Source organism: Bombina bombina, chromosome 4, assembly GCF_027579735.1.
Source record: "Bombina bombina isolate aBomBom1 chromosome 4, aBomBom1.pri, whole genome shotgun sequence".
In the NCBI taxonomy this organism is placed as follows: Eukaryota; Metazoa; Chordata; class Amphibia; order Anura; family Bombinatoridae; genus Bombina; species Bombina bombina.
This window is the reverse complement of record NC_069502.1, coordinates 689,596,404-689,615,783: the sequence shown is the minus strand read 5'-3', so window position 1 is coordinate 689,615,783 and position 19,380 is coordinate 689,596,404. Positions and strand designations below refer to the sequence as shown.

The 19,380-nt window shown below is 37.9% G+C and overlaps 1 protein-coding gene across 2 annotated transcripts in view; it reads left to right on the top strand.

Moving 5' to 3' along the window:
- CDK19 (cyclin dependent kinase 19) overlaps positions 1-19,380 on the top strand; it is a 437,090-nt gene that overhangs the window by 162,558 nt on the left and 255,152 nt on the right. For both annotated transcript variants that reach the window (XM_053710859.1, XM_053710858.1), the window contains exon 3: positions 7,850-7,960. In XM_053710859.1, coding sequence (XP_053566834.1) covers positions 7,850-7,960 — 111 coding nt within the window. The remainder of the gene's footprint in view (positions 1-7,849; positions 7,961-19,380) is intronic.

Below are 19,380 nucleotides of genomic sequence, written 5' to 3'. Positions count from 1 at the left end.
GATTACAGTTTGAATGTTTATGGTGGAATTTTTGTGTAGGGGCATACATTTCCCCACTGTAGTCTTTGACAGTTCACTGGTTTCTTTATGTTGTTTTATCCAGTCACAGAGCAGTGCTTAGGTGGTGGGATTATTATAATTTTCGATTTATTTGATATGTGTGCAGTCGCCTTATGGAGCTGCTGATCCACTCGTGCCATACTTTTCCTTTTGAAGGCTTACGGTCTCCTGACACACAGTGATCGAATACGGCTCATTGTGTACACACAGGAGGGCCGTCACCGACAGGGGCGGTCTGTGTTGCCTTGATGCTTTACAGCCATTGGCTCGGTCTAACCTCCGGGTGGAGTCCAAGAATATTGCCTGTGGTGATTGGTGGCTGTCATGAGGGTGTGTTTGTTTATCACGGAGTGTACATACATTTATGTGATACTGCTCCGATCAGCCCGTCTGTGTGACGATAATCACCAATGGGCTGCTACTTATATCGCCTTATGTAATACACTTACGCGTATATCTGTGCCTAGTTGTGCTGTGTGCTTCTCTGTGCACTTATGTGATGTATTGTCAGCAAGCTTGTGAAGCTTAATAAACACGGGGTGTGGGTGTTTCACTTTTTCCGCAATAGTTGCAGGTTGGAGTAACAGGTGATTCACGCTACCAAGAAGAGGTGTTGTAATAATGACAGCTGGCAGGGCTTACACAGGGGGCGGCGGTATCCATGATAGACCAATGTCTGTTTGTTTACATGTGATTGGCCAACGGATGGGAGTGTGTTGCTCACTAAGTTTTGATTGGTTAAAATTCGTAGATAGGATTTGGCTTGTTATATTTATAAATGAACAACGGCCTCATTAGTTTATGTTCAGCAAGGTTGGTCTATGTCAGTTTTTCTTTTGCGGTGCAAGGGAACAATTTCTTATTACTTTTAGTCACTTTTGTCAGTTCACACTACACTTTGGCTTCAGCCTATCAGTTTGTTTTTTCTACTTGATTATCCTATCAGGGGGTTTGTTTCTCCTGTCTGTATACAATATGTGCACTGATTGGATCAATAATCAGGGGAGGGTTCTATTCACCTTTAAATTTTCGTCAGTTTGTATTGTTACTTGTCAGAGGAAGGGACTGTTTGTTGTCCCGAAACGTCACAATAAATATATTTTTTCACACAGTTGGCCAAAGTCCAGTGAGTGCTTATTTATGATTGGATCTATATATATATATATATATATATATATATATAGGAATATATATTTAAAAATACAAAGAACATTTTCCCCTATATAAAGAAAATTGGAATGTTGAATAGTTACAGTAAATAAACAGTAAAAACACATTATTAAATATTATTATAGGATTTTTAGTTAGACATATATACTGTGTATATGTGTGTATATATATATATATATATATATATATATATATATATATATATATATATATGAGATGAAGCACTCTCACAATCCTTCAGTCATCAGATCCACCAGGGTGCACAGAATGGATATATAGAAGAAAAATGCACTCTCTGGATTTATAACTCAAATTTTTTTACTATGTGACGTTTCAAGGTTTTCACCCCTTTCTAAAAAAAATCAGTGACAAGTGATCAAAATAATAACAAATCAAAGCCTCTCCCCCTCAGTATTTCACCAATCATTGGTTTGGTAAACCTTGTGGTTCAATGACATGACATCAAATAGTATAATCATATAAACAAAATACAAAATACAAAACAAGTGGTAATGCTTTTTAGCATACATTTATATATATAACAGTGCTTAATAATGCTTAATACAAGCTAATGAGAAAACCTCATTGTGGTGTATACACCTAATGTGCTGTTCATGTACGGTGTTAATAATATACTTTATGAACAAACTTGGTACAGCGTTACTGATATTGTAGCATGGTCTTTACAGGTTAATATATTGCATGGTATTGGGGCGTGTTCAAGCAGCAGACATGATCAGACATGAAATTCAGCAGCTCTACCTATAATCTAATGAATTAGAGATCACATCAGCAGAAGATCTAATCTGATTGAGAACAAAGCTAACGGCCTTGGTCACATTTCCAATACCCCTGGTTAGACCTCTAGCCGGGTAAAAGTGGTTCTCAATTCTGCTGAACTTACTAGTATCTTTTGTTTTTCCATACTGTAACTGAACTACCGTGAATCAGACTATAGAGAAACTCTGACTTTGGAGAGCCTTGAATACCTGAAGCAATACCACCTCAAAATAGAGTCTAGCGTTCTAGCCCTCCTCAACCCGGATCTCATGCAAGATGGAGATTCACTTCATCTCCCTCACACAGACAGTTGGGGTAGAACGAGAAAGCCCTTTGGAGAAGATCGCAATACATGAGCCAGCCCGGATATCAAATGACTCACCATTGTCTTTACCAGCTCTAATGGATGTTTATTCAATGAATCATCTACCCTTTCTGTGAAGAAGAGCTTCCACAAATTACTTTTGCTTCCCTTCAACTTGAGATCATGACCCCTTGTTCTGGCATAGCTCTTTTTGTAAAAATGCATTGAGCCTCAGAACTAGCTGCTGATTGGTAGCTGCATATATAGTATATGAATATTGTCATTAGCTCATCCAATGTATTCACTCCTTTTTGAAGTATTAATTAACATGCTGATATGTGTATTATCTCACCATAAATAGTTCCACAGTAGTGAGCACAATGTTGCCTATATGACACACATGAACTTGCACTGTCTAACTGTGAAAAGCTTTCAAAATGCACTGAGATAAGGGACGGCCTTCAAAGGCTTAGAAATCAGTTTGAGCCTACCTAGGTGTATCCTTCAACAAAGAATACCAAGAGAACAATGCAAAGCTGATTATAAAAGTAAATTAGAAAGTTGTTTAAAATTGCATGCCCTATCCGCATCACAGAAGTTTAATTTTGACTTAACTGTCCCTTTAATATGGCGAAGCTATTGCAATTACTGGTAGTAAGAATGTCAGATGAGTACTGTTATTATCATTTTGTGTCCAGCAATATTACACAGTGGTAGCAAAGTGTGTTTTTTGCTAGTCACATTTATCTGGTTGCTGAAATAATGTATGAGAGAAAGCTTTTTGAATTTATAACAGTCTGAAGTAAAGTAATGAAAAAAATTATTAATCTGTCTTTGCACAAGATTAATTTTTACTGGATTAGGCTAGTACATCATGGCTGCTTATAATCGCTTTATGAAAAAAATCTTCATCTTTAACTGCATGTTTATTTATATTCTGCCATATCTGCATTCTGTATCTATTTCATTACATATCCCAGTGTTTGATAAAACAATCCATAATATTATTGAACATATATTAAGTTAAATCATATGCAAGCCATTCTGAAAAAATCTAGTGATACCAGATTTTTATATTGACTCCATTTTAACCGTTCTGTCTCAAACCAATATTTATTATTTAAAGATTCATCTCTGTTTATGTCACTAAATAATATAATCTCTTTAGGGCTTGCTTTATGGGTCAGTGTCATAAGTAAGCCCACTCTTCTAATTGGTTAATATCTGTGTTTAAAGGGGCAGTCTACAGAATTTTTATTGTTTTAAAAGATAGATAATCCCTTTATTACCCATTCCCTTGTTTTGCATAACCAACACAGTTATATTAATACACATTTTACCTCTGTGATTATCTTGTATCTAAGCCTCTTCAAACTACCCTCTTATTTCGGTTCTTTTGACAGACTTGCATTTTAGTCAATCAGTGCTGACACCACGTGCGTGAGCACAGTGTTATCTATATGACACACATGAAATAACACCCTTTAGTTGTGAAAAACTGTAAATATTAATTTAGATAAGAGGCGGCCTTCAAGGTCTAAGAAATTAGCATATGAACCTCCTAGGTTTAGCTTTCAACTAAGACTACCAAGGGAACAAAGCAAAATTGGTGATAAAAGTAAATTGGAAAGTTGTTTAAAATTACATGCCCTATTTGAATCATGAAAGTTTATTTTGGACTTGACTGTCCCTTTAAAAATATAAAAGTGTGCAGCCAATGGCTGTGTGGACCATAACAGTATTTTGCATTTCAATTTCTAACAGGAACTGAAAAGCTCACAATTTCAAACTGGAATTACAGGAAAAGGGGACAAAATATAATTTGATATTACCATCTCAAAGTGTTTAAAAGCTTTGCTTTCCCTTCTCTAGACTACACATTTTGCCTATTAAAATATAGAAAGAACTGACATCAGCATTGTTAACTTATGTTTGTTTTCAACACTGTGTGACATTTACAGATATTTCTCTTGTTAAGTGTATCCAGTCCACGGATCATCCATTACTTGTGGGATATTCTCCTTCCCAACAGGAAGTTGCAAGAGGATCACCCACAGCAGGGCTGCTATATAGCTCCTCCCCTCACTGCCATATCCAGTCATTCTCTTGCAACTCTCAACTAAGATGGAGGTCGTAAGAGGACTGTGGTGTTTTATACTTAGTTTATTTCTTCAATCAAAAGTTTGTTGTTTTTAAATGGTACCGGAGTGTACTGTTTATCTCAGGCAGTATTTAGAAAAAGAATCTGCCTGCGTTTTCTATGATCTTAGCAGAAGTAACTAAGATCCTTTGCTGTTCTCACATATTCTGAGGAGTGAGGTAACTTCTGAGGGGGAATAGCGTGCAGGTTTTCCTGCAATAAGGTATGTGCAGTTAAAATATTTTTCTAGGGATGGAATTTGCTAGAAAATGCTGCTGATACCGAAGTAATGTAAGTAAAGCCTTAAATGCAGTGATAGCGACTGGTATCAGGCTTATTAATAGAGATACATACTCTTATAAAAGTGTATTTTAAAACGTTTGCTGGCATGTTTAATCGTTTTTTACATATGTTTGGTGATAAAACTTATTGGGGCCTAGTTTTTTCCACATGGCTGGCTTGAATTTTGCCTAGAAACAGTTCCCTGAGGATTCCCACTGTTGTAATATGAGTGGGAGGGGCCTATTTTGGCGTTTTTTTGCCTAGCAAAAATTACAGACACAGACATCCAGCTTCTTCCTGCATGATCCAGGACTTCTCTGAAGGGCTCAAAAGGCTTCAAAAGTCGTATTGAGGGAGGTAAAAAGCCACAGTAGAGCGGTGGCAGTTGTTGTGACTGTTTAAAAAGTGAACGTGGAAAAGAGTTCTCTATCACCACTCACAAGAGTCTCCTTCCTAGGGACTCTTATAGATTCTGTAGAGATGAAAATTTAGTTGACGGAGTCCAGGTTATCAAAACTTCTAAATGCTTGTCGTGTCCTTCATTCCATTCCACGCCCGTCAGTGGCTCAGTGCATGGAAGTAATCGGCTTAATGGTAGCGGCAATGGACATAGTGCCATTTGCGCGCCTGCATCTCAGACCGCTGCAATTATGCATGCTAAGTCAGTGGAATGGGGATTACTCAGATTTGTCCCCTCTACTAAATCTGGATCAAGAGACCAGAGATTCTCTTCTCTGGTGGCTTTCTCGGGTCCATCTGTCCAAGGGTATGACCTTTCGCAGGCCAGATTGGACGATTGTAACAACAGATGCCAGCCTTCTAGGTTGGGGCGCAGTCTGGAACTCCCTGAAGGCTCAGGGATCGTGGACTCAGGAGGAGAAACTCCTCCCAATAAATATTCTGGAGTTAAGAGCAATATTCAATGCTCTTCTAGCTTGGCCTCAGTTAGCAACACTGAGGTTCATGAGATTTCAGTCGGACAACATCACGACTGTGGCTTACATCAACCATCAAGGGGGAACCAGGAGTTCCCTAATGATGTTAGAAGTCTCAAAGATAATTCGCTGGGCAGAGTCTCACTCTTGCCACCTGTCAGCGATCCACATCCCAGGCGTAGAGAACTGGGAGGCGGATTTTCTAAGTCGTCAGACTTTTCATCCGGGGGAGTAGGAACTCCATCCGGAGGTGTTTGCTCAACTGGTCCATCGTTGGGGCAAACCAGAACTGGATCTCATGGCGTCTCGCCAGAACGCCAAGCTTCCTTGTTACGGATCCAGGTCCAGGGACCCGGGAGCAACGCTGATAGATGCTCTAGCAGCTCCTTGGTTCTTTAACCTGGCCTATGTGTTTCCACCGTTTCCTCTGCTCCCTCGACTGATTGCCAAAATCAAACAGGAGAGAGCATCAGTGATTCTGATAGCGCCTGCGTGGCCACGCAGGACCTGGTATGCAGACCTAGTGGACATGTCATCTCTTCCACCATGGACTCTGCCTCTGAGGCAGGACCTTCTAATACAAGGTCCTTTCAATCATCCAAATCTACTTTCTCTGAGACTGACTGCATGGAGATTGAACGCTTGATTCTATCAAGACGTGGCTTCTCAGAGTCAGTCATTGATACCTTAATACAGGCTCGGAAGCCTGTCACCAGGAAAATCTACCATAAGATATGGCGTAAATATCTTTATTGGTGTGAATCCAAGAGTTACTCATGGAGTAAGGTTAGGATTCCTAGGATATTGTCCTTTCTCCAAGAGGGTTTGGACAAAGGCTTATCAGCTAGTTCTTTAAAAGGACAGATCTCTGCTCTGTCTATTCTTTTGCACAAGCGTCTGGCAGAAGTTCAAGACGTCCAGGCATTTTGTCAGGCTTTGGTTAGGATTAAGCCTTTGTTTAAAACTGTTGCTCCCACGTGGAGCTTAAACTTGGTTCTTAAAGTTCTTCAGGGAGTTCCGTTTGAACCCCTTCATTCCATTGATATTAAACTTTTATCTTGGAAAGTTCTGTTTTTGATGGCTATTTCCTCGGCTCGAAGAGTCTCTGAGTTATCTGCCTTACATTGTGATTCTCCTTATCTGATTTTTCATTCAGACAAGGTAGTTCTGCGTACCAAACCTGGGTTTTTACCTAAGGTGGTTTCTAACAGGAATATCAATCAAGAGATTGTTGTTCCATCATTGTGTCCTAATCCTTCTTCAAAGAAGGAACGTCTTTTGCATAATCTGGACGTAGTCCGTGCCTTGAAGTTTTACTTACAGGCTACTAAAGATTTTTGTCAAACATCTGCCCTGTTTGTCGTTTACTCTGGACAGAGGAGAGGTCAAAAAGCTTCGGCAACCTCTCTCTCCTTTTGGCTTCGGAGCATAATACGCTTAGCCTATGAGACTGCTGGACAGCAGCCCCCTGAAAGGATTACAGCTCATTCTACTAGAGCTGTGGCTTCCACCTGGGCTTTTAAAAATGAGGCCTCTGTTGAACAGATTTGCAAGGCTGCGACTTGGTCTTCGCTTCACACCTTTTCAAAATTTTACAAATTTGACACTTTTGCTTCTTCGGAGGCTGTTTTTGGGAGAAAGGTTCTACAGGCAGTGGTTCCTTCCGTTTAAGTTCCTGCCTTGTCCCTCCCATCATCCGTGTACTTTAGCTTTGGTATTGGTATCCCACAAGTAATGGATGATCCGTGGACTGGATACACTTAACAAGAAAAAACATAATTTATGCTTACCTGATAAATTTATTTCTCTTGTAGTGTATCCAGTCCACGGCCCGCCCTGTCCTTTTAAGGCAGGTCTAAATTTTAATTAAACTACATTCACCACTGCACCCTATGGTTTCTCCTTTCTCGTCTTGTTTCGGTCGAATGACTGGATATGGCAGTGAGGGGAGGAGCTATATAGCAGCTCTGCTGTGGGTGATCCTCTTGCAACTTCCTGTTGGGAAGGAGAATATCCCACAAGTAATGGATAATCCGTGGACTGGATACACTACAAGAGAAATAAATTTATCAGGTAAGCATAAATTATGTTTTTTCGGTGTGCAATAATAATCATAAGCTGTTGTTTGCTTCATTACTTTGTGAGACTTTGACACTTTCCTCATTTTTTTTTTTTTAGCTGTTGCGTGAGTTGAAGCACCCAAATGTTATAACATTACAGAAAGTATTCTTATCTCACAGCGACAGAAAAGTTTGGCTACTCTTTGATTATGCAGAGCATGACTTGTGGGTAAGTATAGACTTTTGCAGTTTACACCCCAATTAAAAAAAAATTTAATATTAGTTAGATTAGGGAGAAACACAAAATACCTGAGGACTTACGTATAATGTCCTCTGGATATGGAAACCCTTTATAGGGAAAGTATGTTTAGTGCAGACCCTTAAAAATTCATATTTCAAAAATTTTAAAAATAAGAAAGAAAGGGTAGACACAAAAGTAGGTGAATACAAGCAAGACAGGGATTTCAGCACAACTTTTTTATTTTCCAATAAATGGTAAGTGAGGATGATCTAAGCATCCTAGTTATGTACAAAATTTAATGTGACTACAGTGTCCCATATCTCCAATGCACTCATCCAAATAAAGTAATAAGAAATTACATAGGTCAATGATTAAACCGTGGTACCATCGCTATAAATACCACAGTATGCAAATAGCATAGAGCATCCCTGAAAAACTCTCATAAATAAGCTTAAGATAGTGCAACACCTCCACCAGAGGCTGGCTTCGCATTTGCAGCGAATAAACAGTCACCTTGGCGAACACTGAGGATCTATGCCTATCTTAAAATACTATGTCCAAATAGGAACAAATAGCTACCATCCTATACATAAAGTAGGAGAAAAGACATTGATATAACATATATATGTACAATAAAGACTGGTAGTTAGAACAACACCTCCACCAGAGGGTAACTTCTCTTCAGAGGCGAATATCTGGTTACCTTGGTGATCCGTGAGGATCTATGCACTCTAAATGACGACTGTGCAGTAAATCATTTAAAGACATGTAAATGCATGTATATATATAAACAGTCAAAATCTTTGATATGTATGTATGGATAGGATAGCAAATGACAGCAAATGAGATATATCCTGTATAGGGGTATGTACAACACCTAGTTCAGAGGGCACCACTATAAATTATAGTGTCCGGTGTCATGAATGTATAATTTCGGTTTAGGATCTATGTACAGCCCTATATAAATGTGTCAGGATCATATCCTTACAAAGCAGATATATACAGCTTTTGTGGCAGTTCAATTACCAATACTTAAAGCAACTCATATGTTAACAGTCGAGCATGTATTCATTATACAGTTCGTATTAACCGAACTCCGAGTCCAAGTTGTTAATAGACACAGTAAGGGGATAAGATTTTTTGTTACCACTCCCAGCGCTTCCTGCGCTTGTTACATAAATCAGATCAGCTGGAACCAAGGTACTGCTTAAGTGTTGGGTTAAACAGAATCCGTATGTCATCCGAAAATATAGAGCGGTTCTTCAAAAAAGCACTTTTCCTCAAAGGTAAGACCAAAGTTGTTGGCCCTTAGTTACTTTATGCGCAATGTCCGCGACATTCACTATATGTCTATTTTAAGTCAAGTTTTTCAGGTAAAGTTTAATGCTCCTTGCATACTTCACTGCCGACGCGAGTTTCACGTTTGCCCTGAGGAAGCCCCAATGATGCTATAGTCATGTGGGGGGTGAAACGCGCGTCGGCAGTGACGTATGCGAGGAGCATTGAACTTTACCTGAAAACCTTGACTTAACAGAGACATATAGCGGATGTGGCGGACAATGCGCATAAAGTAATTAATCGCCAGCAACTTTGGTCTTACCTTTGAGGAAAAGTGCTTTTTTGAAGAACCACTCTATATTTTCGGATGATGACATACGGATTCTGTTTAACCCAATACTTAAGCAGTACCTTGGTTCCAGCTGAGCTGATTTACGTAACAAGTGCAGGAAGCACTGGGAGTGGTAACAAAAAATCTTATCCACTAACTGTGTTTATTAACAACTTGGACTCGGAGTTCGGTTAATACGAACTGTATAATGAATACATGCTAGACTGTTAACATTTGAGTTGCTTTAAGTATTGGTAATTGAACCACCACAAAAGCTGTATATATCTGCTTTGTAAAGATATGATCCTGACACATTTATATAGGGCTGTACATCGATCCTAAACCCAAATTATACATTCATGACACCGGACACTATAATTTATAGTTGTGCCCTCTGAATTAGGTATTGTACATACCCCTATACAGGATATATCTCATTTGCTGTCATTTGCTATGCTATCCATACATACATATCAACGATTTTGACTATTTTTTATATATATATATATATATATATATATATACATGCATTTACATGTCTTTATATGATTTACTGCACAGTCGTCATTTAGAGTGCATAGATCCTCACGGATCACCAAGGTAACCAGATATTCGCCTCTGAAGCGAAGTTACCCTCTGGTGGAGGTGTTGTTCTACCAGTCTTTATTGTACATATGTGTTATATCAATGTCTTTTCTCCTACTTTATGTATAGGATGGTAGCTATTTGTTCCTATTTGGACATAGTATTTTAAGATAGGCATAGATCCTCAGTGATCTCCAAGGTGACTGTTTATTCGCTGCAAATGCGAAGCCACCCTTTGGTGGAGGTGTTGCACTATCTTAAGCTTATTTATGAGAGTTTTTCAGGGACGCTCTATGCTATTTGCATACTGTGGTATTTATAGCGATGGTACCACGGTTTAATCATTGACCTATGTAATTTGTTATTACTTTATTTGGATGTGTGCATTTGAGATATGGAACACTGTAGTCACATTAAATTTTGTACATAACTAGGATGCTTAGATCATCCTCACTTACCATTTATTGGAAAATAAAAAAGTTGTGCTGAAATCCCTGTCTTGCTTGTAGTCACCTACTTTTTTGTCTACTGTTTCTTTCTTATTTTTAACATTTTTGAAATATGAAAAAGAAACTTTAATTGGATTGATATAATAGCTGTGCATTAAAATAATAACAACACACACAGTTGTCTGACTCCTTAGATGTCCAGGGTCCCAATAGTGTCAGCGCAATCTTTCGGCTTTTTAAAAATCTTTCTTCTTGAACTGCAATAAAGACTGTGACACACTGAGAGCAGTGCGGCGCACAGCGTGATGTTGCGGCTGTGCGCGCTCAATGTGTCCTGCCTTTTCATCTCTGTACGCTCAGCCGCATCAGGTCACGTAGCTGAGTTGAAATATTTGAACTTCAAAATCGATGTGACACGGCGTGAAGCAGCTGCTTTGCCTCGCACTGCATCGCTTGCAGTTTGTCACAGCCTTAAGGCTTAAAGGGACATGAAACCCAACATTTGTCTGTCATGATTTAGATACTACTTTGTGATTTACTTATAGTATCAAATTTTCTCAGTTCTCTTGGTGTCTTTTGTTGAAAAGCTGGGACATAAGCTCAGAAGCATGCACGTGTCTGGAGCACTATATGTCAGCAGTTTGAAAGAATGTTATATATTTGCACTATTTCCTGCCATATAGTGCTCCAAACACCGACCTAGGTATCGCTTCAACACAGAGTATCATGGGAACAAAACAAATTTCATAATAGAAGTCCATTGGAAACGTTTTAAAATTGTGTGCTCTCTCTGAATCACAAAAGAAAAATGTTTGGGTTTCATATCCCTTTAATAAGTTAAGAATCTTTAAAATATAAATATAACACGATACCTTTGCGTTATATTAAAATGTGTACAGCACATTCTTATGTATTTAAAGATTTAAAGATTTTCTGTAAAATCTGGTAAAGGAATGTTGAATATTTAAAGGTCTGTGGCTTGAGATTAAGACATAATTGCACATTATACTACTATGTGTTTTTAATTACATTGAGGCAACAGTTATATAACAAAAACAGTTCAACACACTAATACACTAAAGGTATGAAGTTTTAACTTATGCTGTTATTTGTATGCAGTAATAAAAAAATAAAATCACAAAACGCGTTAGCACACAATTAATGTAGCATTAGTATACACACTTTACATAGCTTCTTATATTCGCTCATTTTTTTGATCATATGATTCTTTACTGGAGGGGGTATAACTTTGTACCACTTGGAGTTAGGGGACATTAACATAAAAACATAGATTTTGATGTCAAATAAGAAACAGATGGACACCAAGTCTGCCTATTTATTTCCTTCTGGGTATTAATGAATTCTATAAGGCCGCCTCATAGTAGAGATTAACATTAGGTACCGTAACTCCTCCCATCTGTAATAAGTTTTGGAGAGATCTAAGGGTCACCCTGAGCCTCTTTACCTTCCAACTATATTCTTTAAATAATCTCTGAATCCTCTCTAAGATAGTCACAGGGACCTTGAACAATATTCACTGGAAAAAGTAAGTTAATTATGGCAAGATCATCATTTTAATTGCCGTTATTCTATCAAGCCATCAGATTTCTTGGAAGTGCCACTTATGTAGGATATCGGACAGTTAATTTGTGAACTGGGTAAAGTTCCTATCTATCGTGACCTACACATTGTGTGAAAGAAAAACTCCCAAGTGCATAAGCTCATCGCTCACCTATTTGAACGGAGTGATTGCCTCCATAGGTAGACCAATATGATAAATCATTGTCTTCATGACCTAAACCATATATTAAGAATATCATCTGAACTCTCCAAGCAGCTTCAGTAAGTCAGAGAGGGACCCTAAAGACTCTGTAATAGTGAAATCATCAGCGAATAAAACAGTTTTCTAATGTTAACTTGCAGTAGAATCCTCTATATCTTCTGATTACTACACTTTCCTTGCATGTTTTATTTTATCTTGTGTATGTTTTGGGCTTGATGCAACACTGTTTTAGTGTATAGATTATCTCAATACAATATTTAAATAGAATGCTGTGCTGCATAAATGATATCCTAGTCAAGAACTATATGAAATTAAGTTACAGAACATTCTTATGATGCTTCAATGGCTCAGAGTTTACCACTCAAACAGTTCAGACATCATTCTTAGAATTCCAGACAACAAACAGGTCTCATCCTCTTGCTTATAAAGAGCTACTGCCTATTAGTTACTCTAAGTTTGTCCAGGTACATTCTCAGTCTAGATTACATTTTTTGAAAATGTGCTTCTACCTGATAAAATATTTTTTATAGCAGAATTTAATCTATTAATTTTCATATCCTCTTTGCAATACTGGAAGTATATTTTGCAGTGAATATACCTATTTCTGCTTATGCAAGCATATCACTATTCCTTTCAGTACTTCCTTCAAGGATCTTATAGTTAAGTGAACAGAGACATTATTTCAGGTTGTAGGTTCTATTTGTCCCTCCATTTCTACTGCTCTTGTGGATGGAACTTTGCACATTTGGTTTGACTCACTTAGGACATAAATAATTAAACCCCTTAAGGACCACAGCACTTTCCCATTTTCTGACCGTTTGGGACCAAGGCTATTTTTACATTTTTGCGGTGTTTGTGTTTAGCTGTAATTTTCCTCTTACTCATTTACTGTACCCACACATAATATATACCGTTTGTTCTCGCCATTAAATGGAATTTCTAAAGATACCATTATTTTCTTATAATTTACTATAAATTTTTTTTATAAAATATGAGGAAAAAATGGAAAAAAACACACTTTTTCTAACTTTGACCCCCAAAATCTGTTACACATCTACAACCACCAAAAAACACCCATGCTAAATAGTTTCTAAATTTTGTCCTGAGTTTAGAAATACCCAATGTTTACATGTTCTATGCTTTTTTTGCAAGTTATAGGGCAATAAATACAAGTAGCACTTTACTATTTCCAAACCACATTTTTTCAAAATTAGCGATAGTTACATTGGAATACTGATATCTGTCTGGAATCCCTGTATATCCCTTGACATGTATATATTTGTTTTTAGAAGACAACCCAAAGTATTGATCTAAGCCCATTTTGGTATATTTCATGCCACCATTTCACCGCCAAATGTGATTAAAAAAAAAAAAAACGTTCACTTTTTCACAAATTTTTTCACAAACTTTAGGTTTCTCACTGAAATTATTTACAAACAGCTTGTGCAATTATGGCACAAATCGTTATAAATGCTTCTCTGGGATCTCCTTTGTTCAGAAATAGCAGACATATATGGCTTTGGTGTTGCTTTTTGGTAATTAGAAGGCCGCTAAACGTATATTATGTCTAGCAATGAAGGGGTTAATTAGGTAGCTTGTAGGGAGCTTGCAGGTTTAATTTTAGCTTTCGTGTAGAGGTTAGCCTCCCACCTGACACATCACACCCCCTGATCCCTCCCAAACAGTTCTCTTCCCTCCCCCACCCCACAATTGTCCCCGCCATCTTAAGTACTGGCAGAAAGTCTGCCAGTACTAAAATAAAAGTTTCTTTTGTTTTTTTTTTTAATAAAAAAATTCTGCTGTGTAGTATCCCCCTCTGCCTTATTGTGTGCCATATTGGGTACTGACAACTGTCTGCCAGTACCCAGTTTGAAATAAATATGTTTTTTTTTTAATTTAAAAAATACTGTATATTTTCTGTAGTGTTGCTGCCCCCCCCTCAACATCCAACCTCCCACCCTCTCCCAGATCGCTTAATTTTAAATTTCCACCCTCCCCAGTCCTCTCTCCCACGGAGTGTCCCATAGTGTAGGGTTCCCACCCACCCGCGCGCTCACCCACCCCCGTGCACGCATGTGCACCTGCACACAATCCCACCCCCCTCCTTCATCGATGGCCGCCCACCCGCCTCCCTGCAACAGCTCCCACGCACCAACGATCACGGCCATCGATGGCCGATGCAGGGAGGGCCACAGAGTGGCTCTTTCTGCATCGGACTGCTATATGGACGCATCACTGCAATAACATGAAAGCGACTGGAAGCGATCAGGATCGCTTCCACCGCTTTCAAAGACCAACAACATACGGGGTACGTCCTTAGTCGTTAACTGCATTTTTTACAGGACATAGCCCATACGTCGTTAAGGGGTTAAAGGGATACTGAACCCAATTTTTTTCTTTCATGATTCAGATAGAGCATGCCGTTTTATGCAACTTTCTAATTAACTCCTATTTTCAATTTTTCTTCGTTCTCTTGGTATCTTTATTTGAAAAAGCAGGATTGTAAGCTTATGAGCCGGCCCATTTTTGGTTCAGAACCTGGAGAGTGCTTGCTAATTGGTGGCTAGATTTTGCCACCAATCAGCAAGTGCTACCCAGGTGCTTAACCAAAGATGGGCCGGCTCATAAGCTTATAGAGTATTCCCGCTTTTTCAAATAAAAATACCAAAAGAACGAAGAAAAATTGATAATAGGACTAAATTAGAAAGTTGCTTAAATTTGCATGCTCTATACGAATCATGAAATAAACAATTTGGCTTCAGTTTCCCTTTAACTTATAGTGATTGAAAATATAGTTTGACGGTATACTTTTTTTTATAGGAGTTTTACCTGCTTATTTGTTCTGTTTCTATGGAAGTGTTATGGGGTATCAAGATGTATGGTTTAATGTTTGAGCTTCTGGTAATGGTTGCAAAATAGTCTAATGGATGATCCCTTTATGAATAAAGTCATTTGGGGCATATCCTGAAATATATTATCAAAAATATCACAATTCTATGAGTTATTTTACTCCTTTAGATACAAAGATCTTCCAGGGCAGAACTGTAAGCTAAGCCTTAAAGTCTTGCTTTAGGAATGAGTTCAAGACTTGATGGTCTGACCCTCATGATCAAGGCTTTTCCTTACTGAGATTCATTAAGATCATGTGAAGGGAAAATCCTTTTGGATATTGTATAGAATGTCCCAGTCCTGTTCATCTTTCCCATTACGTCATCAGAATAGGATTAGGTTTTCTATTCAAACCTCTTTATTGTACAGTCCACTAACTCCCTTTTAACAACATAACCATGGTTCATAGATCAACCGTCATTGATAATTTGGGTCTCTTCTATGCTCGGTGATGTGTTCCTACAAATGGCAGTTGAATTTATTTCAGTATAATTTCTAATACATTACTATTTAAGGACAAGTAAACACAGATTGTAAACTACATGATTTTGAACCTTTTTGAACCTTCATATCTGAAAATAATTTTGCAATGAAAACTGAAGCTTTATTATGTCAAATGAGTATATTGTTTTATGCTTGTTTATTTCACTGATTTCCCTGTCCCCCAGAACAAAAGAATCCTTGCTAACCAATCACAAACTAATATTCAGATATAGCACAAACTCTGTTTGCACATGTGCAGTTGAGAGAGACTGGGGAAGTCTGCCCATATCTCTTCTCTTAAGGTTGTTTAGCACTGATACAACTTAGTTACTATTGCAAAGAATGATTCTCCTATCATGATTGTTGATGCAAAACGGATAATCCACCATTTACAAAAATGTGACTGCTTAGAATCTTAGGGGTGTGTGTGAAGTAAACAAAAGCTTGCATAATTTGCCTAAAAGTATTAACCCAAACCTCCCTGAGAGAAAACAAGCACATAAACAGCATAATCTAGCAAAATAAATAATGGATGTATATTGCAATAATGTTTCAATTGCAAAAATGAAACATTTTATGCATTGTTGAAATGTCAAGTTTAATGGTCCTTCAAATGAACGTGCATGACACATTTTTCTTTTAAGGGACATGAAACCCCAAAAATGTATTTCATGATTCAGACAGAGTGTACAATTATAAACATCTTTCCTATATACCTCTCTTATCTAATGTGCTTCATTCTCTTGTTATCCTTTGTTAAAAAAGCATGCCTAGGTAGGCTCAGAAGCTGGGTGCTAACTATTGATTTGTGGCTATATATATATATATATATATATATATATATATATATACCTCTTATTATTGGCTTACCAGTGTTTCACTAGTTCCCAGGAGTGCGTTGCTGATTCTTCAATAAAGGATACCAAGAGAATGAAGCTAAATTAAAAATATAAGTAAACTAAAAAGTTGTTTACAATTGTATGTTCTATGTTCTATAAAGCATATCATTTTAAACAACTTTCCAATGTACTTCTTCTATTGAATTTGCTTGTTTTGCTTTTAATTGTTGAAAAAGCAGCAATGCACTACTGTGAGCTTGCTTAACACATAGATAGTCAATGACAAAAGGCAAATATGCAACCACAAATTTACAGCTAGCTCTCAGTAGGGCTTTATTGCTCCTGAGCCTACCCTAGGTATATGTTTTAACAAGGGGCACCAATACAACGAAACAAATTAGATAATAGAGGTAAATTGTAAAGCTGCTGTAAATTGCATTCTATAGCTGAATCATAAAAGTTTAAATTTGACTTTACTGTCCCTTTAAAGAAACCTGAACTGCTACTTGCACCCACCCCTTGGCTAATTCTACATGTATATTCATTAGAAATGAAAAGAGCCCAGATAGCAATCAGGTGTAATCTGAAATCAGCTGTGGAGTTGTGTATGCTTCAACCATACAAACATTTTCAGTTTAAAGTAAGAGCTATTTATTACAACAAACAATTTGTCTCTTGCACATTTCATGTCATTTCAGTTGGCCATATAAACAAGCTATTGTGCAGTCATTTGTAATATCCGTCTTTCTGAGCAGACCAAGAACCTGATACTATGCATAGGTCAGACACCTTATTAAGGGAAATAAAACATAAAATTCTCAGTTTCCCCAGTTTTGGGGTTGGTGATTGTCATATATGGGTAGAGTCCAACCTTTCTTTCCAATTTGCCTGACAGATCAATGTGGTTTGATAAGTAATTTTTATACCCTATACCCAGTTTGTTGAACCCCTTTTATAGCACTTACTGGGTAGCTTCACACTATCACCTAGATTACGAGTTTTGCGCTATATCGGATGCTTAAATATTGCAATAAAATGATCGTTATTGCACTTTCCATAGCGCTGCCATTACGAGTTACTGAAAAACCTCCTTGTGCTGTGCGTTATGGTGCGTTAAGCCCCATACCGCACAAAAGTAAAGGGCTGAGTTTACGTGCTTGTGCACGCTTTCCCTCATGGACATCAATGGGGAGAGAGTGTTAGAAAAAATCGCGGAATGGCAAATCGCCATAAGGCAACCCCATTGATGTCTATGGGGAAAAGAAAATGACGTTTAAACCTAAAACGCTAACACAAACCCCTAGTCTAAACACCCCTAATCCGCCGCTCCCCGACATCACTGACACTAAATAAAGTTATTAACCCCAAATTCACAGCTCCCCGACATCGCAGATGCTAAATAAAGTGATTAACCCCTAATCGCTCGCTCCATGACATCACCGACACTAATTAAACCTATTAACCCCTAAACCGCCGCCCCCCACATTGCAACTAATAAATTAACCTATACCCCTAATCCGCACCCACCCACATTGCTACTACTATAATAAACCTATTAACCCCCTAAACTGCCGGCCCCTACATAGCAAAACACTAAATTAAACTATTAACTCCTAAACCTAACACCCCCCTAACTTTGGTTGTGTGTGGGGGGGGGGTTACTTTTAAGGGGGTCTTTGTAATTTTTTAATGTAAAAGAGCTGTTTAACTTAGGGAAATGCCCTACAACAGGCCCTTTTAAGGGCTATTGGTAGTTTATTGTTAGGTTAGGGGGTGTTGCTATTTTGGGGGGGCTTTTTGTTTTTATAGGGCTATTAGATTAGGTGTAATTTTTATTATTTTGGATCATTTCGTTTTTTATTTTTTGTAATTTTAAGCGATTTTTTTTATTTTTTTCGTAGTATTAGGTTTATTTACATTTTGTAATTTAGGTTTTTGATTGGTAGTTTTTTTTATTTTATTAGAATAGTTATCTTAGGTTGATTTATAGTTTAACCCTTTGAGTGCTAAGCACTTTCCCACCTGGGTGCTAAGGTGATTTAAATTTTTTTTTTAATTTCTATTTTTCTCCTACATTGGTGTGTCCGGTCCACGGCTTCATCCTTACTTGTGGGATATTCTCATTCCCTACAGGAAGTGGCAAAGAGAGCACAACAGCAGAGCTGTCCATATAGCTCCCCCTCTAGCTCCGCCCCCCAGTCATTCTCTTTGCCGCTCTGTACAAGTAGCATCTCCACAGGGGTGGTAAAGAGTATGTGGTGTTAGTTGTAGTTTTTTATTTCTTCTATCAAGAGTTTGTTATTTTAAAATAGTGCCGGTTTGTACTATTTACTCTGCAACAGAAAATGAAGAAGATTTCTGTTAAAGAGGAGTATGATTTTAGCACCAGTAACTAAAATCGATTGCTGTTCCCACGCAGGACTGTTAAACCAGAGAACTTTCAAGGGGGAACAGTTTGCAGGCTTATCTGCTTCAGGTATGATCAGTCACTTTTCTAACAAGACCAAGTAATGTTAGAAGACTGTCAGTTATCACTTCTGGGATAGGTAAGCCATTTTCTTAGACTCAGTAACAGAATTAAGGCTTATAATTTGGGCTCTCTGCTGGTTGACACTATTGTGTGCTAAGTTGTTTATTTTTTATCATGTTTATGTGACTTTGAAGTGTTTTTTCAAACTTTAAAACACTTTTGGGTATGTTATTTGCGCCTGGCAGCCGTTTAGACACCTAATTTTGTCAGAAAGGCCCCTTCACTCTGGAATGCAGAGGGA